The 25,795-nt window shown below is 41.9% G+C and overlaps 1 protein-coding gene and 1 pseudogene across 1 annotated transcript; one reads left to right on the plus strand and one right to left on the minus strand.

Moving 5' to 3' along the window:
- The first annotated feature begins 54 nt into the window (after nt 1-54).
- On the plus strand, nt 55-22,441 carry ZBTB37 (zinc finger and BTB domain containing 37). Its single transcript, XM_075527669.1, has 4 exons — nt 55-106; nt 1,775-2,734; nt 5,481-5,580; nt 16,540-22,441. Exons 2-4 carry the CDS (start codon nt 1,806-1,808, stop codon nt 17,026-17,028), a joined length of 1,518 nt encoding a protein of 505 aa, XP_075383784.1. The 5' UTR covers nt 55-106; nt 1,775-1,805; the 3' UTR covers nt 17,029-22,441.
- Nucleotides 6,064-6,324, minus strand: LOC142437223 (cytochrome c oxidase subunit 6B1-like; annotated as a pseudogene).
- Nucleotides 22,442-25,795: the final 3,354 nt, after the last annotated feature.

Below are 25,795 nucleotides of genomic sequence, written 5' to 3' on the forward strand. Positions count from 1 at the left end.
GTGAGTGATTTCCTTCCGGCACGTCGCCCGCTGCGGGGGAGGAGGTGGGGGGTTTCACTTCCGGGACGGTGTTTCGGCCCATTCCGGCCCATTTCCACTCCCGGAGGTAGGTGCTGCTCCTCGCCTGGGAGGAGGCCCCGCACACCGGTCCCGCTGCCCTGCACTGGGACCAGTTTGCCCCGTTGAGGCGGTAGCTCGTTCCTGGGGCACCCAGCCACTTCCTTCTGCCCACCCTAGCCACCGGGCGACCTTCCACCTTCTTGGCCCCGGGCCGGCCGGAGCTGCGGGACCCGCCCCCTCGCGGGGCCCCTCCCTCAGGACCTGGGGCTGGGCGGCCCTCCCCCCTCCGCCGCCCGGACACACCCAGATACACACACCCACCTCTGGGCCAGCTCCCCGCCCGCCCACGCCCGCTTCCTCTCCCGGGTCCCGGGGCGCCGCCCCCTGTGGACCTACCCTAACCTGTGCGCTTGCTCCCAGGCCCGGCACCCCTCGCTGCCCACGTTCCTCGGTGACATGTTGCCCTTTGCCCCACGCTTCTTCACACAGTGGAAAGTTCCCCGATTCTGCCTCTCACAGCTCTCCCCCATCCAGTGCCGACGACACAGACAGGTTGTACTCCCGGGGCTTCCTCCTCTGGGGAGTTGCCGGAGAGAGCAAACAAAAAGGCGCTGGTGTAGGCTTCAAAATAAACGCATCTGAATTCATGATGGCATCGACAGAGGCTCTTACTGGATTAAAAGTTTCAAAACAAACAAAAACGCTCTGGAAAAAGGTCAGATTGGTAAAGTTGGCTCTGGAAAGCAGTGTATACACTTCCCTGTTAATGTTGTAAATACCGGGGCAGTAGGTGAGCTCGTCAGGATAAGTTCTTGAGTTCCAGTCTTAGATAACGCTGTCATTTGGAAGCTCATAGCTCCCTACTCAGTCGCTGTCTTCCATTCAGGGCTGATAAAAACTGTACACTCAAGTATTGAAGTCTTAGATGTAGTTGCAGGTTTCCTTTTTCTTTCTTTTTTTAACCTTTTAAAAAATGCTTTGACCATACTTGGTAAATGTTTTAAAATTATTAACAGCTCTGATGACGTCAATAATGGAAGGTGATACCACCACCTTGACATTTCCAACTTTGAATTTGGATAGAGACAAGTTTACCTAACCTTCATCCTGAAGAGAAGTGAAATTTCAAGTTCTCTGCGTTATTTTTGATTCCTGACATAGCTATGGCATTTTGCGACATAGTCCAGAACCTTTTCTGGGTGGTATCTCAACCATGCTAGTAGGCATTAGCATGCAGTCGCAGGTGTGACGTTACTTTATACACCAAGCATGTTGTAAAAAGAGAGATGTTTAATCAGACCACTAGTGTAGCATTGCATTTATTCTCAATGCTTATTTCTTTCCTTCTCCACATAAAATATGCTGTGTGATTTTTACATTCCACTTGTGAGCTCTGTTTAAAAAGTCTTAAGTGCTTCCCTCACTATTTTGTGGAATTTCCATCCATTTTGATGTTGTCTAGTGTGAATAAAGTATGGTCATAATCTAGAACTTGAGTCTTAACAGACCACTTTTTGTATGTTAATCCCCCGTAACCGAGAAACCTAGCCTTAAAAAAACCTACTGGCACCTCTGTTTCCACATCTAAACGGAAGGAAAGCCTCTAGAATCTGAAATTGTCCCTAGATAATGTTTTTAGATTGCAAAGTTGGACTTGGCAAAGCACCAGGGAAGAAGATTCTAGTTACTAACGGAACCGTGTTTCGTCTTTCAGCAGGGTTGACTGCCTGCCTGCGCCCTCAGGCATGACCATGGAGAAAGGTGGGAACATCCAACTGGAAATCCCCGATTTCAGCAATTCTGTCCTTAGCCATCTAAACCAGCTCCGCATGCAAGGCCGGCTCTGTGACATTGTGGTTAACGTGCAAGGACAAGCTTTTCGAGCTCACAAGGTGGTACTGGCTGCAAGCTCCCCCTATTTCCGGGACCACATGTCCTTGAATGAGATGAGCACTGTCTCCATTTCTGTCATCAAGAACCCTACTGTGTTTGAACAGCTCCTGTCCTTCTGTTATACGGGACGAATCTGCCTACAGTTGGCAGATATCATCAGCTACCTGACAGCTGCCAGCTTTCTGCAGATGCAGCATATCATAGACAAATGCACGCAGATCCTGGAGGGTATTCATTTCAAAATTAACGTGGCTGAGGTTAAAGCCGAATTAAGTCAAACAAGGACAAAGCTTCAAGAGAGACCACCAGAGTCTCACAGGGTTACACCAAATCTGAACCGCCCCCTTAGCCCACGACACAATACTCCAAAGGGCAACCTACGGGGTCAGATTAGTGCCGTGCTGGATATCAGGGAACTAAGTCCCCCTGAGGAGTCCACCAGTCCTCAGATAATCGAACAGAGTTCTGATGTAGAGAGCCGGGAGCCCATTCTTCGGATCAACCGTGCAGGACAGTGGTACGTGGAGACAGGAATTGCAGACCGGGGGACTCGGAGTGATGATGAAGTTAGGGTTCTTGGAGCGGTACACATCAAAACTGAAAATTTGGAGGAGTGGCTTGGGCCTGAGAATCAGCCTTCTGGAGAAGATGGGAGTAGTGCAGAGGAGGTCACCGCCATGGTGATTGACACCACAGGCCATGGCTCTGTAGGACAGGAAAATTACACATTAGGGTCTTCGGGAGCCAAGGTGGCTCGGCCAACAAGCAGTGAAATTGACAGGTAAGTTTTGTGTTTGGTTTTGTCTACTCTGTGTAGAGATCACTAAGTGGGCCCTGTGTAGTACCTGATGTTCTTTGCCAATTATTACTGGCGAAACTGGACGTGTGCCAAAGACTTGCCATTCTGATTTTTTTTAAAGCAGGAAGCTCCTAGGCCCGAAGTGTTCACAGTGCTGTGAGTACGATGGTACAATTAGACACTCCATGAATCAGAATAGCATCTCCAACCACGCTAAGGTCAGTAATTGCCAGGGCTTCCTGGGAATTCCAGGCAGGGACCTGATCAGAAGGGCAGCATTGCCCCTCCTTGGTATGTTATCACAGAGGTATGTAGCCTTGGGCACTTGTTATTCGCCTTCATAGCACTATATTCTTTGCCCCTGCTTTCCAAATGGGAAAATATGATATCGGCAGTCCTTGTTCCTTTCAAGTTAGTATAAACGCTGTCATTTATAAAAGAAAACCTGGCTGTTTTCCTTCCTATTATCATTTGATTATACCTTCCCTGTTTTCTTTAATCAGTAACTGCTGCCACCACAGGCTTGAATGCCACCTTTTTTTTCACTAGTGCAATTCCAGTAGGTCTTTAAGGAGCTGTGGTGGTGGTATAGGGTAAGCTTTGGGCTGCCAACTGTAAGGTCAGTGGTTCAAACCCACCAGCTGCTCCAAAGATGAAGCTGTCTGCTCCCAGGAAGATTTCCACTTCAGAAGCCCTAGAGACCAGTTACCTTCTGCCCTATGGAGTCACTGAGTCAATCGACTTGAGAGCAGTGGGCTCGTTTTTGACTATGCCTTTATTGCTGGCTTCACTTTCCTCTTTAACAAATGCTGCTGTTTTTAGAACATTGCTTTTTGGTGGGAATACCACTAGCTTCGTTCTAGCTCAGGTGAAAGGGAAAAGTGCCAATTTAAAAGGCAGCGTTTCTTTTCCTCTTAAAAATAAGCTACATTGGCCTCATGAGCATCAAAAACTGAAGCTGCTGCTCTGTTTTTAGCTCATCCTGGGACACACAGATCACAGGAGTTAAGATAGTCTGGATCTTTCCCACTTCAGGTAGCCTTGATAGGTCTGTTTTCCTTCTTGTCACATTTATAGTTAAAAGATTCTCAAGCACAACATTTATCGTTCTCCTGGGTTAAAATTGAATTAGAAGTAATACCAATTTAAAAATGAAGATTTTCAATATATTTTTAAAATCCTTTTATTGGGGCTCATACAGCTCTTATCACAATCCACACATACATCAATTGTGTAAAGCACACTTATACATTCGTTGCTCTCATCATTTTTTTTAAACGTTTTATTAGGGGCTCATACAACTCTTATCACAATCCATACAGACATCAGTTGTGTAAAGCACATCTGTACATTCTTTGCTCTCATCATTTTCAAAGCATTTGCTCTCCATTTAAGCCTTTGGCATCAGGTCCTCTTTTTATTTCCCCTCCCTCCCTGTTTCCCCCTCCCTCATGAGCCCTTGATAATTTATAAATTACTATTTTGTCATATCTTGCCCTGTCCGACATCTCCCTTCACCCCCTTTTCTGTTGTCCGTCCCCCAGGGAGAGCTCTCATCATTTTCAAATCACTCGCTTTCCGCTTGGGGTCCTGGAATCAGCTCCTCGTTTTTCTTTTTTGTTTATTTTCAATATTTTTATCCATATCAACAATCTGAACTATATAGTTATCATGGGAGATGAGGAAGTGAACAACCAAAAACATAACAATAACCAAGCCCACTTCCCTTGAATCGATTCTGACTCATCCTCGTGACTCTGTATGGGGTTTTTTCATATTTCTCCTGAGGAGATCTTTGAACCACCGACCTTGTAGTTAACAGTCCAAGACTTAACAAACAGCACCGCCAACGCTCCTATACTTCAATAGAAATGAAATTATAAACCCAGTTTTCATTTACATTCCTGGGTTTCTTTTATGTTCTACTATTACTTGTATAATGGAGCCCTAGTGGCATAATGGTTGCGATTTGAGATGCGATCCAAAAAATCAGCAGTTCAATCTGAAAGGTCAGCAGTTCAAAACCAGTAGCCCGCTCTGCAGGAGGAAGAGCTTCCTCCTGTACAGTTACAGTCTCAGAAACTGACAGGGGTATTTCTACCCTATCCTATAGGGTTGCTGTGAGTTGAAATTGACTCTGGCAGTGAGGTTTACCACAGCATTGTAGCTAAAACACTGGAGGATTTGACATGGACTCGGTTGCAGTAAGCTTGCTTCTTTTACTACTGATGCAATGATTGTTGTGGCTGGCCATCCACTAAGTCCCTTTTTATGCACAGGAACTCGGCATGTGCAAACGCGGACTGCGGGGGGGGGGGGGGGGGGGGGCTTAAGGCTGTGACCTTTTGAAGTAGATAGCCAGGCCTTTCTTTTAAGATACCTCTGGATGGGTTTGAACTCACAACCTTTTACCTAGTACTCAAGAAGTTTACCGGTTGTACCACCCTACCGTGGAGCTCCTGTGTAAGGGTAGAAATTTTAATTTTAGCCTCAGTTTCACCAACCTATACGATCTTACCTAATAAATCATTTTGTGAGAAATTTACTAAAATTCTTTTAGACATTTCAAATCAGGTCTTATATTTATTCCATGAAAGTAATTGTCAGTTTGCTTTTTGTTCCGTTTGTTCCCCCTTCCTGAACAACTCAATAAAAGGGAAAGACTATCATTTTGAAATTCGTTGACACTACTTTTCTATTAGTCCCCTGTATGCTCCTCTTCCGACAGATTTAGCCCCTCCGGCAGTATGGTTCCCCTGACAGAGATCCACAGAGCCAGAAGTGAGTCTCCTGGAAGAATGGATGAGCCTAAGCAGCCCAGCTCCCAGGTATGTCTTGGATTTAGGAGATGTGGTTAGAGCAATTCTGTGCATGAAAAGAGTGTGGTGAGTAAGAAAGGAAGGATGTAGGAGAGGTAGCGGCGGGCCTGTTAAATGACTACTATGCTTGATAACTTTTTTCTTTGTTCTTGTGAGCATGCAGGAAATACACTTTTGGTGTCAGCAGAGTTTGGGGAGTAGAAAAGATAACAAGATTGTGGAAGTCTTTCGTGATTATAGGAAACAATCTGTAGTCCTGAGAGTAATACAAAATAACCCCTGAAAACTACATTCAGGTAATTTAGGACCTGGGGTGGAGAGAGTCTGGTTTTGTGCTACTATACTTGTCTATGTGCATATGTAGTTACTGATTTATATATCACTGTGTCTCTGTGAATAAATTGCTTAAGCGTTTTGTTTGTTTGTTCACATTTTCAATGAGTTTTTATTGAAAGTCAGGAGTCAAGATCCCAGGAGAGAAGTGAGGGCCAGTTCAGATCTTCCCAGGAAATGTGCCTTCTGCCCGGCGGTCATCCCAGGCGGACACCCGGGAAATGGGGCAGAGGGACTTGTACATGCGCTGATACCACTGACACACGGAGACGTCACCCCCTTTGGCATTCATTGCCCTCTCGCAGCAGTGGAAGTCCAAGTAGTTCTGCTGGTAGTTCTGGTTTGGTTCTGGTTGGAGAAGTGGCTGTCAAAAGGCACAGTTCGGTCGTTCTTGATCTTGGTCCTGATGTCTTCCGCCATGGTGGTGACTCCTAAAGCGCCCCCACAGAGCGCAGACAGCTCAATGTGACCTTCAGAGGAGACGCCCGGCGACAGGCCTGGCACTTACGCGTTTTTAATACGTGTTTTCTGTTTCATTTGTTTGTATCTCTTCATTGCTTTTCTTCCGGAATCTTTTGCTACACTAAATGGTCTAGAAAGGATAAGAAATTATGTTTTCTATTTCCCTCCTTCTCTCCCTACCACCTAGTATAAGTGCTTGGTGGGGCTTTGTTTGCTTGATCCCTTGATCTTTTTTTTTTTTTTTTTAAGTATAAACTCATTTATTTTTTCCTGAACCTCATTATTGTACATTCACCAAGTAGTATAGTTAGCATTCCATTGTTATTTTCAAAGTATGTTTTCTTTTCTTTGTTTGTTTGTTTTTTAAATCATTTTATTGGGCCCCTCATCTTGGAAGGTTGATTTAAAGGAATGATGATGAACTCAGCACAGGAGCACACAATAAACTGTAAAAGCTTTTGTCCTGAAAAAAGAAAACAATTGGTGGATTATTGTTTGGGGCTCTTCAGTACAAAGTGAGCAGTTTAAAACCACCAGCTTTTCTACAGGAGAAAGCTTGTCTACTCTACTGTAAATGGTTACATTCTCCAAAATGCAGAGGCAGTTCCACCTTCCTACAGGGTCGCCGTGAGTCAATATTGACTTGATGGCAGTGAGCTTATACGTCCTTCAGAGTGCATACTTTATTCGTGTCTACATTATACTGAAAGTACCTTGGTCCATTTTCTTCTAAATTAGTGGGTAAAAATTATGTATGTGGTATAATGCCACTAAGAGTTTAAGCTTTCTTTCGTATTATTTGCTGGATTTTGGAGTTCTAGAAAATCAATTGTAATGATTCTGAAAGAATTGTTTTTTAAAATATGGTGCTAGAGAAAATGTTAGGAGGAGAAATAAACTTATTCATATAATTGGCCCTTCTTCTCTTGTCCCTCATACAAGGTGTGATTAACCATGTGCAGATGACCAGTGTGCAAATACAGTAACGAGGGACATCTTACAACCGAATGGAGCCATAAGATAGACCACAAAATATGTGAACACCCAGGAACTTCAAAAGATTTATGGAAAATGTTAATTTGAAAATGCATTTTTCATGACCTTTTGAAGCCCCCTCAGAAAAGGCTGTATGTGGTGGTTGTGAGATGCCCTCCAGTCTGTTCCAGCTTTGAGCTGCTGCCATGACATTTCTGTTGCTGGGCTTAAAGCCATCCATGGAAGCCTCCGGGAGGACCTTCTCTTTTTCTGGGACTTTTTTTTAACCAAGCGTGATGCCCTTCTCCAGGAATTAATCCCTCTTATAACATGTCCAAAATACATGAGGTGATGTGTGATCACACGCACTCTTCTGGCTAGACTTCTTGCCAGACAGATGCGTTCATTCTTCTGGCAGCCACGGTATATTCCATACTCTCTACCCCACCGAGTTTCAAAGGCATCAGTTCTTCAGCTTTCAAACACACAGGAGGAGATAGAAAATATCCTGGTTTGAGTCTGTGGACTTTGTTCCTCTAAGAGACATCTTTTCTGGTGCTGAAACCCGGCAAAGAACCACTTTTTTAGCATTTTAAAGAGATTTTATACAGTTGATTTGCCCAGTGTAATTTCTTGCTTGATTTTCCAATTCAAAACGGCCAGTACCACTCCATTTCAGTTGATGAAAGCCTAGGACATCATCTCCATGCATTTCACTTCATATGTGAGAGCCCTCAATTATCCTAGATTCACACTGTATGCATTCCACGTTAGTTATTTATGAATGGTTACAGTTGTTTCTTCTCACTTTGAGTCACATCACATCAGAAAAAGAAGGTGCCAAAAGCTTTTCTGCATCCACTTCATTAAGACCAACGCTACTTTGAGGTGGCAGCTCTTTCCAGCGATATTTTAAAAGCTTCGCAACCTGAGGGGGGCTCATCTCCTGGCGCTTTTTTCATAAGGTTTTCTCTGGTCAGTTTTTTTTTTTTTTTTTAAGAAATAAATTCCCGAGGTATTTTCCTTCTCTAGAACCTGTCCACCATGTGTGACCCTACTGGTATTTAAAATACCAGGAGCACAGCGTCCACATCACAGCAACATGCAAGCCACCATGGCACAAATCTTTGAGACGAGCAGGGAATATTAACTGGTATTTTTATGAACATTTATTGATTACTTAACAGGTGCTACATTAAGCACTCCTTCAATGTTTATTAGAAATTATGAGGGAAAGTGTATTCCTTCAATGCTTATTAGAAATTTTGATGGAAATGCTATTGTATTCATTTTACAGGTAAAGAAACTGAGGAGTAGAGGAATTAATTAACTTATTCAGCGATACAATAATTAGAACACAGTTGAACTCAAGTCCCAGTGCTGAGTAGCCATTAAAAGTATTTCAAATTACTATTACCATGTTGGACTTCCATGAAAATCTCACAAAGCTAACAAAGCAATTGATGGATGGGAAAACTGGAGCTTGAAAGAAGTTATCTTCTGTACATGGTCATCTAAGACTTTTTTTAATTGAACATTTTTTATCTTTATCTGACTATATTTATTTTTTTTAAAGTGATTTTATTGAGGCTTGTACAACTCTTTATCACAATACATGCATACATACATACATTTTATCAAGCACATTTGTACATATGTTGCCATCGTTGTTTTCAAAGCATTTTCTTTCTACTTGAGCCCTTGGTATCAGCTCCTCATTTTTCCCCTCCCTCCCTTCCTCCTTCCTTCATGAACCCTTGAGAATTTATAAATTATTATTTTTCATGTCTTGCCCTCCTCAATGTCTTCCTTTACCCACTTATCTCTTGTCCATCTCCCTGGGGGTGGGGGTTATAGATAGGTCATTGTGATCGGTTCCTTTTTTTCTCCAACCTTCCCCTTCCCGTCCTGGTATGGCTACTCTCAATATTGGTCCTGAGGAGTTTATCTGTCCTGTATTCCTTGTGTTTCCAGCTCTTATCTGTACCAGTATACATTCTCTGATCTAGCCAGATTTGAAAGGTAGAATTAGGGTCATGATAGTGTGGGGGAGGAAGCATTAAAGAACCGGAGGCAAGCTGTGTGTTCATCGGTGCTATACTGTACCCTTACTGACCCATCTTCTCCCCACAACCCTTCTGTAAGGGGATGTCCAATTGCTTACAGATTGGCTCTGGGCCTCCACTCTGCCCTCCCTCCGTCATTCACATGATTTTTTTGCTCTGGGTCTTTGATGCCTGATACCTGATCCTTTTGACACCTTGTGATAACACAGGCTGGTGTGCTTTCATGTGGGCTTTGTTGCTTCTCAGCTAGATGGCCACTTGTTTATCTTCAAGCCTTTAACACCCCAGACACCATATCCTTTGATAGCCGGACACCATCAGCTTTCTTCACCACATTTGCTTATGCACCTGCTTTGTCTTCAGCGATCATGTAGGGAAGGTGATCATCTCAGAGTGCTGGATTATTAGAACAAAGTGTTCTTGTGTTGAGGGAATACTTAAATTGAGGCACAATGTCCATCTGCTTCCTTAATACTAAACCTATAAATATATGTACGTAGATCTATTTCCTTTTCTGTTGTCCCACTATCATGTTCAGCCTTCATTTGGGTTTCAGTAATTCCTCTTGGTTACATTGCCCTTGATCAGATCCTACCAGGCCTCCTACACCCTCCTCGCCATTGATATTCGGTCACTTGTTCCCTTTTCCCTGGGTTTGTTAACACCCACTTCTTTTTCCCTGCCTCCCCCTCTCCCATGCCCCCCCCCCCAACTGTCATTCCATTTTTCTCTCTCCTGGCTTGTTTATCCTGCCTATCCCATCCAGATAGATATGCACAGACAGTAATACGCACAAGCACAACAAAGCAACAATAGCTAAAACAACAACAACAAAAAGGCAATGGCCAAAAAAAGAGAAAAGCCTATATATAGTTCAAGATCTATTTGTTGTCCTTTAAGAGTGTTTTCCAGATGAGTCTAATGGGGCACCACGCCCTGGCCCCAAAGTCTATTTTTGGTGTTCCCTGGGGACTTCATTGCTTTGTTTCCCTTGATGATCTGTTACATGCCCCCAGCATCTCGCCTCTGTGTGGTAGGGCCAGGGTGGGCACAATTCCCGCCATGTGTCTCTAATGTTGTCCCTGTGGTGCTATGGGTCAGTGAGGCATGTCGAGTTTTGTGGTAGGGCCAGCCCTATGGTCCTCTATGTGCATTGGCTGCTCTGAGCAGAAATATCATCCTCAGGACTTGGTGGGCCAGGATGTGCTTCACTCTTTTTTCCTCCCCCCTCATTTGCTCCTGTGTGCTCTGCTCAGACACGTCCCTCTCCTTGAGCTGTAGCTTCAGTGCTGTCCTCTGAAATGAATTCTTCTGGGGGGAGGGGCATCCAAGACTTTTAATTAGAATAATTTCTTATTCTTTATGTCATTTCACTGTTGATTACACAGGTAAATGGAGCTGGAAAAAATGGTTTGTGAAAAGGAATAATCTAAGTCTTGCTATTTAGCTCTTGATTTCACATACTGCTTCCCAAACCTGCTAATAATTGCCTCTGTTGGAAATGCCAAGCACCATCAACTAATACATGTAAAAGTAGACAGGACTCATTTTTAGAAGTCAAAGAAAAGGACTCAAAATTAATTGCAAACTAGATGACTCTTTTTCTAGTTAATTCAGAGTCAACTTGGACAAAGTTCTCCTTGCATTGACACTTTAGCACTGTTGTTAGGTGTTGCTGACTCACTCATATTGACTCCAAGTGACAGAGAAGTACCTGGTGGGGTTTTCCTGGCTGTAGTCTTTATGTAAGTAGATCACCAGATCTACCTCCCTCAGAGCCACTGGGTAGGATGGAACCACCAACCTGTGGTTTGTGGTTTGCAGCTAGGCACTTAACCATGTGCACCACCTACTCTGCTTCTTTAACCTCTGTTATAGGTATATCATTTCCTCCAACATATTTCAAAGACACACCCCCCCCCCCAATGTAATGACTTCAGAAACACACCAGCTAGGGGGGAAATCAGTAAATACTTTTAAAATGATATTATAATACGTAATTTTGCAAGAAGAGCATGTATAAATCCAAGATTGTAAAATTATTCCTTCAAAAGAATATAATGTTTTTACTGCCACTCAGCTTTCAGTTAAAGAAACCCAGATTAAGTTAAGGTAAAAAGGGTCTTCATCTTCTAAAGATAACTGATGTATTTACAGTCGATACTATATGTCTGAGATTTTCTTGAAATATAATTTAGGGAAATGTAGAAGTAGTTATGGGTAGAGGAAAAGCAAAATTGTCAATGCGTTGGCAATTGTTAGATGTTTAAGGTTTCATGTACTTATCCACTTCATGGTTTTATCCTAGAATTACATGAATTAGCACACATATTGACCACAGTGTCTAGTACATAAAAAGAATTTAGAAGGTGGGAAGTGGGGGAAGGAGGACAAAAAGAGGAGCCGATACCAAGGGCTCAATCTTTAGAAAATGATGGCAAGATATGTACAAATATGCTTGATAAAATCGGTGTATGGAATGTTATAAGAGCTGTAAGCCCTCAATAAAATCCTTAGGAAAAAATTTAATGTACTATTCTTTATTAAACTTTTGATGATAAAAAGCTTAAATATCTCAATTATCTGACCATTATAAAGAAATAAGAATAAATATGTGCTTTAATAACAGAAGAAATTTAACTTGGGGGAGATTGTGGAAATAATATGTAAATCACAGATGATTTACATCTTATCACTTATGGTAAGATTCTTAAGTCAATTGAATACTACTACATATAATGTATATATAAAGTGAGACAAAATGTCTGCAAGGTCACAGAGAGCAAGATCAGAAGTAGCCAAGTCTTGCACTTTCTCTGTAATGCTTGTCATCGTATTTGCAGATCATGGCCCTTACCCCACCCCTCCAGTCAATTTCAACTCATAGTGACCCTTTATAGGGCTTCAGAGATTGGATCAATCTTTTGGAGCAGGTTGCCTCAACTTTTTCTCCTAGTGCAGCTGGTGACTTTGAACCATGGGCATTGAGGTTAGCAGTCCAGTGCTTACTGACAGCACCATCAGGGCTCCTTGGATAATGGTCATTAATTAGGACTTACTCTGATTACCTATTTATGTAAAGGTCATAGGTGGGAAGAACCAAGCCAGGAAATAATCTCAGTCTAGTTTCTTTTCCCAGAGTATCCAGCATTTCGCTTTAAGTCAGGTAAACTGAATAATCTATATAATGAAGATGATGTGTTAATGGGGCACTAAAATAGTTTTGCATACAAAGGAATGCTGATGTGTACAAGTGGAACACATTTTTATAAAGCTAGAAAGTGCTAAATTAAAATTGGCATTAATGATAATGTCATGTTGTTGTTGTTAGTTGTTGCTAGGTGCCATCAAGTTCATTCCAACCCATAGCAATCCTATGCGCGATGGAAGGAAACACTGCCCAGTCCTGGGCCGGCCTCACCACTGTTCCTGTGCTCGAGCTCATTGTTGCAGCCGCTGTGTCAATCTATCCCATTGAGGGCCGTGCTCTTTCTCACTGCCCCTCCACTTCTCCAAGCATGCTGTCCTTCTCCAGGGACTGGCCTCTCCTGACAGCATGTCTAAAGGATATAACAACGTCTCACCATCTTTGCCTCTAAGGAACACTCTGGCCGTTTTTCTTCCAAGACCGATTTGCTTGTCCTGTTAGCAGTCCATGGTACTTTCAGTATTCTCTAGCACCACAGTTCAAATGCATCCATTCTTCAGTCTTCCTGACTCAATATCTAACTTTCACATGTATATGAGGCAATTGAAAATACCGTGGCTTGAGTCGGGTACACCTTAGTCCTCAAAGTAACATCTTTGCAACACTCAAAAGAAGTCTTGTCCAGTAGGTTTACGTAGTGGGCCGTATCTTGATCTCTTGACTGCTGCTTCCATGAACATTGATTGTGGATCCAAGTAAGACAAAATTCTTGAAATTTTCAATATTTTCTCCATTTGTCATGAGTTACTCATTGGGTCAATTGTGAGGATTTTTATCATGTTAGCATTGAGTTGTAATCCACACTGAAGACTGTGATCCTTGATCTTCATCAGCAAGTGCCTCATCCTCTTAACTTTCAGCAAGCAAGGCTGTGTCACATGCATCTCCCAGGTTGTTACTAAGCCTTCCTCCAATACTGATGCCTCATTCTTCTTCAGATGATCTAGTTTATCTAATGATTTGTTCAGCATACAGATTGAATAAATACGGTAAAAGGATATAACCCTTTCACACACCTTTCTTGACTTTGCGCAGTTTTCCCTTGTTCCATTTGCACAATTCCCTCTTGATCAATGTACAAGTTCCACATGAGGACATAAAGTATTGTGAAATTCCCGTTCTTCTAAAGAGTATCCATAGTTTGTTATGATCCACACAGTCGAATGGATTGGCATAGTGAATAAAACAGAAGCAAACATTTTTCTGGTATTCTCTGCTTTCAGTCAAGATCCATCTGACATGAGCAATGATATCCCTTGTTCCAAGTCTTCTCCTGAATCAGGTCAGACTCTCTGGCAGCTCCCTGTCAGTATACTGATGCAACCATTGTTGGATGCATAAAACCTTAAGTTCCATAAAACTTTACTTGCATGTGATGTCAATGATATTGTTCTATAGTTCTTTTGGAATGGGTACAATAGATTTCTTCAGTCATCTGGCCAAGTAACTATCTTCAAATTTTCCTGGCATGAATGAGTCAGTGCTTCCAGTGCTTCATCAGCTTTTTGAAAACTTTCCATTGGTATTCCATTAACTCTTGAAACCTTATTTCTGGCTAAAGCTTTCATTGACTGTACCGAAGGTGCTTCCATCTTCTTCTGATGCTTCCTGCACGATTCAGTACTTTGCCCATAGAATCTTTCAGTATTGCAACTCAAGGCTTGACGTTGTTTCTTTTATTTCTTTCAATTTAAGATATGCTGAGTGTATTCTTCCCCTTTGGTTTTTATAACTCTAGGTCTTTACACATTTTATTAGAGTTTCCTTTCTCTTCTTGAGCTGCCCTTTGAAATGTTCTGTTCAGCTCTTTGATTTCATCACTGTTTTCCATTTGCCGTAGCTACTCTAAAATTCAGAGCAAGTTTCAGAATCTCTTCTGACATCCACTTCAATCTTTGATAATGGCATAAAGATAATTTATGTTTTAGAGTCTCTTAAGTCTACACCAGAGGTCCTCAAACTTTTAAAACAGGGGTCCAGTTCACTGTCCCTCAGAACCGTTGGAGGGCCGGACTATAATTAAAAAAAACAACTATGAACAAATTCCTATCACACTGCACATATCTTATTTTGAAGTAAAAAATAAAAACGGAGCAAAAACACCCAGCAGGCCTAGTAAATGTCCTCAATGGCCTGCATGTGGCCCACGGGCTATAGTTTGAGGATGCCTGGTCTACACTGTCCAGTACAATAGTTGTTAGCCACATGTAACTATGTAAATTTAATTTTTGACTCATTAAAGTTGAAACATTTACCATATATACTCGCTTATAAGCCGAGGTTTTCAGCATATGTGTAATGTAGTTTTGTGGTAAAATTAGGTGGGTCAGCTTATACTCGAGTAGATACAGTAATTCCTCAGTCACACTAGCCTTGTTACAAGTTCCTACTAGCCACAGGTTGGCTGTGATAGGACAAATTATAGAGCATTCGTATCATCACTTCGTTTATCTTCTATCTAGAATAGAATTGGAAAGCTAGGATCCCAGAGGAAATATAAATATACTCTGATTTTCCTACCTCTGTAAAATAACAGGTCCAGCAAAAGTTCAGTAAGCATACAGTGTAGTGTGTCAGCTGGATACTTTATTGTCTTATGTAAATTGAAACAGTGTCCTTGGGGTTTTTTTTGTTTTGTTTTCTTAAATCTTTTTATTAAGGGCTCATACAACTCTTATCGCAATCCATACATACATCAATTATGTAAAGCACATTTGTACATTCATTGCCCTCATCATTCTCAAAACATTTGCTCTCCACCTAAGCCCCTGGCATCATCTCCTCATTTTTCCCCTACCCTCCCCACTCTCCCCTCCTCCCTCATGAACCCTTGATAATTTATTAATTACTATTTTGTCATATCTTGCACTGTCCAACGTCTCCCTTCACCCACTTTTCTGTTGTCCGTCCCCCAGGGAGGAGGTTATATGTAGATCCTTGTAATCGATTCTGCCTTTCCAAACACCCCCTCCCTCGACCCTCCCAGTATTGCCACTCATACCACTGGTCCTAAAGGGATCATCATCTGTCCTGGATTCCCTGTGTTTCCAGTTCCTATCTGTACCAGTGTACATCCTCTGGTCTAGCCAGATTTGTAAAGTAGAATTCAGATCATGATAGTGGGAGTGGGAGGGAGGCATTTAGGAACTAGAGGAAAGTTGTATGTTTCATCATTGCTACATCGCACCCGAGACCCTTCTGTGAGGGGATGATGTCCCGTGAACTACACATGGGCTTGGGGTCTCCACTCTGGAGCCCTCATTCACAGTGATAAGATTTTTTAACTGATGATGCCTCATACCTGATCCCTTCGACACCTCGTGATCGCACAGGCTGGCGTGCTTCTTCCATGTGGGCTTTGCTGCTTCTGAGCTAGATGGCTGCTTGTTTACCTTCAAGCCTTTAAGACCCCAGATGCTATATCTTTTGATAGCCAGACATCATCAGCTTTTTCACCACATTTACTTATTCACCCACTTTGTCTTCAGTGATTGTGTCGGGAAGGTGAACATCATAGAATGCTAGTTTAATAGAACAAAGTATTCTTGCATTGAGGGAGTACTTGCGTGGAGGCCCAATGTTCATCTGCTACCTTAATACTAAGCCTATAAATGTATGCGCATTGATCTATTTCACCAGGGTTTTGTTTTAATTATAACTTTTTAACAGTTTTGTTCACATATAATTCACATCTCATACAATTCAATAATTCAATCATATTTTAAAAAGCTATATAATCATCGCCACAATTGATTTTAGTGTTGTAATTTTAATCTTAGCAGCTTTAATACTTGGTAGTAAATTTACTGTTTGATACATCACTAAAATTAGCATTCAACTTATTTTCAGAAGATATGGACGGGACTCATTTTTTAACATATGCTTAATAACATGTTTTTTCTGATTCTCCTCACCTGGCCCCAGGTGGAAGAGTCAGCAATGATGGGAGTTAGCGGCTATGTGGAATACCTCCGAGAGCAGGAAGTATCTGAGCGATGGTTCCGGTACAACCCCCGGCTTACCTGCATCTACTGCGCCAAATCCTTCAATCAGAAGGGAAGCCTGGACAGGCACATGCGCCTGCACATGGGCATCACACCTTTCGTCTGCCGCATGTGTGGCAAGAAGTATACACGGAAAGATCAGCTGGAGTATCATATCCGCAAGCACACAGGAAACAAGCCCTTTCATTGTCATGTCTGTGGCAAAAGTTTTCCCTTCCAGGCCATCTTGAATCAGCACTTTCGCAAAAACCACCCTGGCTGTATACCCTTGGAGGGGCCTCACAGCATCTCCCCTGAAACAACTGTCACATCTCGAGGGCAAGTGGAGGAAGAATCACCTTCCCAGGAAGAGACCATTGCCCCTGGGGAAATAGCCCAAGGCTCTGTGTCCACCACTGGGCCAGATTGAAACAGCAAGGGGGAGGGGGCAGACCCTCTTCCCCTTTGGGCTGTAAGCAGCCAGCACCAGGGCCAAGGGCTGGTACTTAGATTCACAAAATGCCACATCACCAGACTGGAAGAAGCTTCCAAAATGTTGCCAAACTAGAGGATCAGCAACATACACAAAAGCGTTAAAAGGCTCTTCCCTTCCTTCTTCCCACCTTTCACTTTGGAAAAAAAAAAAATTAAGCAAATCAACTTTCTAATTCAGGGATCAACAGCCTTGGTTTGTTAACTTTATAAGAAAAAATTTTTTTAGCAAAACAGTGACAAATGGTTATTTATCTGCCAGTCATGTTTGAACTCTGTACTTAAGTCCATATCATCTTGATGGCTGTAATTGCCCAGATCTAAAAAAAATGGAGCAGGAGCCTTGGTCATCTGAACTAGCCAGCCATAGGGGAGGAGGAAGTAGTCATGATGGTGAAAATGAGGAGGAATGTCTCCTTTCCTGCCCAAACATGCAGTTTCCTGTTTCAAGAAAGAAATTACTAATCTTGGTGGTTCTTATTGTTTTGAAATGTTAGACCTTGCCTTGGCCCTGACTAGGCAAATGATGCTTTCCCTGGTTGGTTCAGTGTGTGTAGCCACCTTGGAGGAATGGTCTAGCAGGCAGCATCTCCTGACGCCCTGTAGGCTGCTCTCTTGATGTGAAGCAAGCAGGAGCATGCAGTAGGTACTATATTTGGGGGCTTGAGTGCTGTGTTGAGGAAGAAAGGAGCGGGGAAGGAAGTGTTTTTATGCTTTGCAAATGCCCAGGGCCATACTGCAACTTCCTGCCTGAGAGTTGTCAACCACAGTGTTCAGACATCGAGTGTTAGGAAATGGCTCTAGTCCAGATGAAGTAATGTGTTAGGCTTACTACCAAAGTTTCATCCCATTTCTTCAGCTCCTGGTTTTCACATAACGGCAATATTGTCCATCAAAAATGTCATTTCCCATACATTGAGCCTGGATTGTATTTTTGAATCTACAGGTCTCTGTATTTGATAACTTTTATATGAAGTTTTACACTTAAACACCTTTTTTCCTGCAATATTGTGGTTGCAGAACTGCAACAATATGGTTCTTATTGCAACCACAATTCCATTTCCTTCTACATATGCTATAATTTATATTTTCAGTCCAGTAGAAGAACCTTGCTGAATCTGTGTCTCGGGTCTACAAACCTAGTGATTGATAAGCTAACCATTAATAAGTTGCTGATGGCTCCAAGAGTGCTTTGTAACAGCACACTACGGGGCGTTTACCAGAACCTATCCTGCACAATCATGTTGCAATAAATGACCAAGGGGTCAGGTTTGGTGACTTAACTCATTCCTAAGACATTTTAAATTTCAAGGGATCTTTTTTGGTAATTCTAGGTACTTCTGAGATTCTTGCTCCAGCACTGAGAGTCAGAAAGAACCAAACATGTAGCACTTCGGATGTCTTGACTTGCATGCAGAGGAGGAGGAATATTAAGGTTTGCAGGCAAGTCCATGCGCAACAAGTTAACAGTGCAACTAGAAAGGGGAGGGGACGGGGATCTCTCACTTCTTCAATGGTTGATTATTTTTGTTTTTTAAAGAATCTTTAAACATGCAGTGGTTTCAGAAATTGTTTTGATGCAGATGGTTTTCAAAGAGTTTGGCAGAGGGGCTGGTCACACCTACCTTGTGAGCCATTTGTGAGATTTCCAGTGTCGTGCTCTCTTGCTAAGAATGTTCTGTGGTACGTGGAGAGAGAGTGGGGAAGGAATGGTGTGTTTTTGATGGTGTGTTCGAATGCATAAGTAGCTAAAGGCCCACCCATGAAAGTACTGTTGGGGCTGCATTGTGCCTTTTCAGAGGCATAGTCGTCCTCTTTCATCAGGCCATAGCACACTATAGGGTAAAAATGCCTTCAGGAGCCATCCTAGGGGCCAGCTATGATCTGTGGCATTCAAAAAAAGAGAGATTGAATTAAATTAGGTGAAACTTTCCAGCTGGTGCCCAAGTCACTCAGTGGGCAGCTTTGCCAGTACTGGAAAGGCAGGGAGGTGAGAAATAGAGATACGCTGCTTTGGATGGAGCATTTAAGCCTACCAAAAATATTTAATTCCATCCTACTTTGGAAAAGTAATATGCTGAAAAATTCTTTATTCTTTGTTAGCTTCTTAGAAGATTATTGTGAGAAAATAGAGCTTTTAAAACTTTTACCAAGTTGTAAAAGTAAAGTGCAGTCATGTCTGTGAAGAAACACTGCGGCATTCCTCAATACTCCGTCCAGGTTTAGCAACCAATGGCTTAGATGAAGTAGGACTGTTAATTCATGTGGAATTGCTATGTGTGTTTGGTGGGTGCCCCGTCCCTCTTCCTTCTCTGCAAATGGGTTTTTACTGTACTGATACTGTGAATAGAATGCTTCCAAGTCATGTAGGGCCGTGTCAACTTAACCATGCTCTCTGGTCTCTTAGTTGACCTAGCCAGAGCGGTGAAGGTCATGAAATTTCAAGCCAGATTAGGCTAGCTTTGAAACAAATGAAAATTTCTCAAAGTAATTTCCCTGTTTGCTTAGAAGAGAGATTGTTATTCTAAGTAACTATCCAAGATTTTTATCCCGATTCACTGTGACCTGGCCCTGGTTCTTAGCTAACATCACTAGTGTAATAGGGGTTCATAGTGCTCCATCTACTTCAGTGAATATTGGGGTGCGCACGGAGGATACCTCTCTCAAGGATGGACTGATGCTGATGCTGAAAACTCACTACCAAATCGTAACTGGCACAAGCCACCTTCTGAAGGAGCCCACACTCGCGATGAGAGCTCAATTACCAGTAAGTGCTTCAGTGCCCTGGAATTGCAAGCACTGGGACTGTTCTCCTTGCTTAAGTGGCACTTAGTAGCAAAGGAGTACCCAATATTGGTGGCAGAAAAGAGGAATGATGCTAAGTATTAATTTTTCCATTCCGAGGTGTACCTTTGCTTCTCTCTGTACTCTGTTCTTATTACTGATATGAAATACGTGAGCAGTGACACTGTACTTTGGTAGAGAGGCTCTTTCTAATGACTTGTGCTTGCTTTAATCAGAACCATATTTACCTCTAAACTTAGTTGATTTTTACTTTGTAGAAATTGTAAAACTGCTTCAAGCCATTTTATATTATATCCAAGTGTTCAACCTGATTTTGAATATGTGAAAACAAAGTAGCTGTTGAAGGATAGAGTTGGAAAAGATGTCAGTTACTTTTGCCTTCGCTTTATTTCTGGCTTTTGTTTTTCTTTTTATGTTTCCAGTACCCATGACATCAGTGAAACAGGGGTGTCCAAAGATGATTTGACAATAGAAATAGATTGTTTTCTCCCTGTCTTAATAGATGGAGTCTGGCCTTGGTTAGAACTGGTCTGATGGAAAGATGAAATAGTGAACTCCATCCTTAATAGCTAAATAATCTTTGATAAAAAAATAATGTTTCAAAAGTCTGAGCTATTACTTGATATTAATTGTGTATCTTTTAACTGGTAAAAGCTACATTTGAAAATTAGAAGATACAATTTTTTAATATAAGTAATGAATAGTGGAAAAGAAATTAACTTGAATAATGATAAGTTTTTATATGATAAAAGTATTTTTAATCACAGTGAAAAAGCTCTTAGTAAGGAAGGAGTTGGAGTAAGTCCTGAGAATTTTTCTTTCTTATGACACATAGGTGTCATTGTTTTCCTCTTGTCATCCTCAAATATCTTTCCCTTTATTTGGGTACTTATTTGCTCAAAGAATGGTAGATGAGTTAAACTCAGTTGAAAAAGGGGCTTTTTACCAAATGCCATTTGGGGGAAAGTGCAAAATATTTACATATTCTGGTTGTTGAGATTTAGAAAAGGGACAAAGAGCTAAGTGAGCTAAATCCCTCTCTGGGATATTTCTAAGACTTGAGAATTAGTTCAGGGTCTGGTGCACTTTAGCCCCTGGGCCCAATCCTGAGGCCAACCTGTTTGTGTAAATAAAATCATATGTGAATGGGACCACTCACTTCCCTTTAGGTACTATTTCTGACTACTTTTCTTTATAACATGAGAGTTGAATACTTGTGATAGAGACCTCATAGCCTGTAATTTCTAAATATTTGCTGCTTGGCACTTTACAGAAAAAAGTGTGCCAACCCTTGAAATAGGTTTAAAAGAATTACCCTCACTCCTGCCCCAGATTTGTCACACCTGCCATACGTCTTGGTAATATTTTGGTTGACTGTTTTAATTCACACTGCCATATATACATCAGTTTCTTGAGGTAGTTTGCTCTGTTTCTTTCTTTCTTTTTTTAAGGCAAAGAAGTAAAACTTTATTAGCCGAAGATATGATTCTATACATAGAAAATCCCTGACTCAAAAAGAAAATTGTTGGAACTAATTGTTATAATTCAACAAAGTGACAGAGTCAACCCAGGCGAATCCGTTGGATCCCTTCCTACACACAGAGTAGTGGCAGCAACAGGGTTCCTCAATTGCTGAGACATCTGGAGAAACTTTACTAAGTTGGGCTTCAGGGAACCCTTGGTCCCAAACCAAAGATGCCACCATCTGATGAAGGCCCAGAATCTTTGGAAAGGCTGGTTGAAGGTTCCTCTTAAGACATCTGTTCTACTCTTGTGCTCTGTGTCTTCGGTCAGAATAGATTTGAGGATGGCATGGGTCCTGAATAGGAGGTCCTTAAGCAGGAAGAAGTAGCTGGCATCACTGCACTAGTGGCTTACGGACAGGCAGGCCTGCTGCTAATTGGCTCTGTGACCTCAGAGAAGCTAGATAATTTCTGCAATGCTGTATTTTCTCCTAGGTAAAATTAGGGGAGTTTGACTTAAATCATTAACTTCTGTACTTTAAAACAAAAGAACCTTTGTTTTAAAGGAGCTTCATGAAACCATTGGAACAGGTGTTGTGGATCATTAGGCTCATGTTTATGTTTGCTTTCTAATTTTCCTTTATTCTAATTTCACATATTTTTACCCTTGAATATGAAATTGTTGCTATGCTCTCACGTCAACTCTGTTTCTGGGTTCCTTTTGTTTTCACACGTTGCATCACTGTAAGGACTTTCCTGGGTTTTGTTATCAACATGCTGACTGTCAGGTTTATTATCATTTTCAAAATCAAACTCATGATTGATTGAAGAAAGTTTAGAACATGACTGGGAACTATGTTTGTCAGACGCAGAAGGCAAAAGACTAGACAAGACATTTTCAAGACTTGGTTCTCTTTGGAATATTACAGAGGTAGTCACTCCAGACTCATCATGTTCCTTGCCACCACCACGTGTACTGTTTGTCAGATTTGAGGGTCTTTCCTAGACGTTTGCTCCTCCTTTAGAGGTGTCATGTCTTCCTTGAGATGAGTCATACTTTAGTATTTTGAGCAAATAGTGATACACGTCTGCTATAACCCATTTCTGGTGGCTTTTGCATCATTTTCAACACTCTCGCTCTTTGTGGTTTGCAGTTCCTCCTGCTCTGGCACACAAAGCATAACCTCCCTATGGCACTCTTTTCTGGCTCTGGAGGCATTCTGGCAGAGGCAAAACTGAAAGAGGAAGAGGAAATGTATTGGTTTTCTTTTCAGATGTCTTTCCTTTGGGGCTGCACCGTTACCTTAGAGACCTTAAAATATGTAAGGAGCTGTAAGGACAGTGACCATGAAGGTGTATCTAAAAGTTTTCCTATGAGAAAAATTAAAGTCAAGGAGTGTTCTTGTCCAGCCATTCCACCATCTGGTGCTTCTTTTGGGTTTGCAACTTCAGATGTCACAAATGAAGAGACAACAAAGTCAGAAACTAGAAGAGAAAAGGAGTATTTCTATTATTGAAGTTCTGAAAGAGAGCAAATGAGAGAGCAACCGTGTGACTTGTAGCGGTGGAGAACAAGAAGATAATCCAACCTGTGTGATGTTCCGGCTGGCCCCACTTCAGGCCATTGGTAGAGTTCATGGGCACCGCACCTCTTCTCATCTTCAAGTCAAACAATGTGTGCAATGCAATTGTGACCAGATCCATAAGTACTTCACCACACACAGTCAGCTTATTTTGGCCAACTAAATCCAACAGCATAGCTAAGAGTAGCCAAGCAATTCACAGTCGGAGTCCTGCAGCCCAGAAAATCTGAAGCACGTAACGTGGCTAACCACAATAGTGAGTGCACATTCCACAACCTTAGTTCCTACTCCCGCGCGAAGACATCAGACGCCTGCCATTGCCCAAGGCTTGAGCCCCTAACATCTCCACCATGGATGTAATGGTTGGCATCTGCCAGCTCCTCGGATGACGGGCTCAGCCTACAGAGTGAATAAGTATGGTGAGTGTACAGTCCTAGATGGAGGGCATGTCAACAAATAATAGCTGGGTCAAAGTTCATTTGCAGAGCCCCTTCAATGGGTTCAGCCTCCACTGAATTTCCTCTGACCATTAACCAAGGATGTGGATAATCTTGCTCTTAGAGTTCACTGGAAAGTGTATTATTTCCATCCTACTGAGTTGCCCAAGGAGAAGTCCCTTAAAGAACTTATCTGGGTGTGATCTTGAAGGAGATCCCTGTAATGGGGATTGTTTAGTCATAATTCGTGCCCGGGCTGCCTTAGGGAAACCCCTGGCTCCTCTATCATAATGTACATGTCCCAACCATAGTCCCAATCCCACTTCAGGAGTCCGTCAAAGATAAAGGTCAAAAAACGTGGCTGGTGGCAGATGAACACATCACCGTTACAAGTGGTCTCCCTTAGCCTGATGATATGTCTCTGTAGATCTTGTCTTATCCTATGTAAGGCATAATAGATGTTCTTGTGGGTAGGTATCCAAGACTGCAAGTCTTTACTGGAGCAGAAAGGCCTGACTTTTGCCACAGTGCAACAACTGTTTCAAACTGCTCACCTTCACCTTGCTCACGCAGCTGAACATAAAACGACTGCGCCCGAGGAGCCTGGCGTCCGCAGTGACGGGTGTGATATCAAGCACGAAGCCTGGCTGGCCCCATGGCAGGCTGTTGGTAGAGTTCAGGGACACCACACAGTTTTCATCTTCAAGCCAAGAAGTTTTCTGCATTGCCATGGTGCCTGAATCTTCAGGTATTTCACCACATATCGATGTTTTTATTGTCAACTAAATCCAACAGCATAGCTAAAAGTAACCCGCCAGATTCACAGCCAGAGTCCAGCAGCTCAGAAAAACTAGGCAGCTCTGAATCGTCTCTTTTTCTACATTATTTTCTCATAATCTTGCTCATGCTTTTTCACAATTCCTTTTGCTCTAAAAGCGTTTGGAATGGGACTTATCTATGAGGGTAGTTCTGAAACATAAGCTAATTCTTTAAAATACCTTTCATGCATAATAGTGCATGCTGACATGAGTACTTTGTTTACATAAAGGACCATTGAGAATGAGATTTTGATAAGTTTTAGCCCTTGGAGTTAATTGAACTGGCTTGCACAATGATGGCAAGACTGAATTTGTTCCCACTAAGTTGAAACAGTTGATTTGTTAGGAATGAATGCTTGATGCTTGTCCAGAGTACTGTTCTTTTAGATGAGAAACCTCTGCCCTTTCCCTGGAGTACAGATCTTTGGTTTACTTTGACCAAGTAAACTTAGGTCAGATTCATGTGGGGTAGTGAAAAGTCAAACCTTTCTCCATGCCTTCCTTCCCCTCTTTTTCCTGAATGTTGAAATGTTTTAAAACATAATGAAATATAAGAAAATTTCAACTTATTCTTACCTTCAAATTTGTTACTATCTGTAATTTTTCTGAATATATACTGAGCCGCCATATATTTGCTTTCTGAATGTTCATATTTATTTATATCAGATGTAGGACATTTAAAGGTGATAATAAACAGAAACCCTTGCAAGAGGAGAACATAATTGCCCCCCATTTGGACTTCTGAGTGAACTGTCTTACGTGGACTCTTTTCTGAAAGTCCATGCTGATGGAGTACAGTGAGTTTCATTCTCTCTGTGTGGGAGCTTGATCACCTGGAAGTTTGGGTGAGTGAACTAGTCTCTTCCCTGGGCATTTTAGTCACAAAGATGCCTTCTTATAGGTTGGGTATGAGTGAACTTTGTGAGATACACCCTCTGAGTAACTGTTCCTGAACATTTGCAAAAGTTAGATCTGCCTTACTGTTAAACACTTTAAAATGGATTCTTGAGATTTGGGAATAATTTTTGTTTGGCTTGGCTTTTCTTGTGAAGGGAATTGGATTTAGATAGCCCCACGAATTGTCTGCATCCAACTCTGGCATCTTGATAATGGATGTCATTTACATGTGAATTCAAAGAAAAGGGGGTAAAAAGAAAGGATAATTTCTGTAATAATTTTCTTTCTCTTGCTTCTTTACAAACAAGTCTTGCTGTCTTCTTCCCTGATGGTGCTAGTCCAAGGCTAGTCTTTTATCTCTGCAGTGCATAAGTTTTCTTGCTGAGGACGAGCCAGAGTTAGATTTATGAGTTTGCTGAAACATCTGAATTAGTGACATCTCAAAGGATGTAGCTATTGATAAGGATGGGGATATATCAAAACCTGGAAGAAGTCTATAATTATGCAGACTGCTAGATAGACAGTTACCCAGTCTACTGCCAAGTAGTCCATCCTTCAACTGTGACATATACAGAGCAAAGAGGAATAATACTTGAAGTTTACATTCTCTTTTGAGGCCAGGTGTATAAGTAAGTTTTTTTGTATCTTAATCTTTCCCATTATCTGTATAACAGAAGTAACTCCTTTATTAGCACAGGTAAG

The sequence above is a fragment of the Tenrec ecaudatus genome, chromosome 1 (genome assembly GCF_050624435.1).
Source record: "Tenrec ecaudatus isolate mTenEca1 chromosome 1, mTenEca1.hap1, whole genome shotgun sequence".
In the NCBI taxonomy this organism is placed as follows: domain Eukaryota; kingdom Metazoa; phylum Chordata; class Mammalia; order Afrosoricida; family Tenrecidae; genus Tenrec; species Tenrec ecaudatus.

Excerpts from the sequence above, each read along its gene's own strand:
- ZBTB37 (XM_075527669.1), top strand. The coding sequence starts at position 1,806 with ATGACCATGGAGAAAGGTGGGAACATCCAACTGGAAATCCCCGATTTC. Across the intron at positions 2,735-5,480 it reads ACAAGCAGTGAAATTGACAG|ATTTAGCCCCTCCGGCAGTA; the intron begins GTAAGTTTTGTG and ends CTCTTCCGACAG. Across the intron at positions 5,581-16,539 it reads CTAAGCAGCCCAGCTCCCAG|GTGGAAGAGTCAGCAATGAT; the intron begins GTATGTCTTGGA and ends ACCTGGCCCCAG.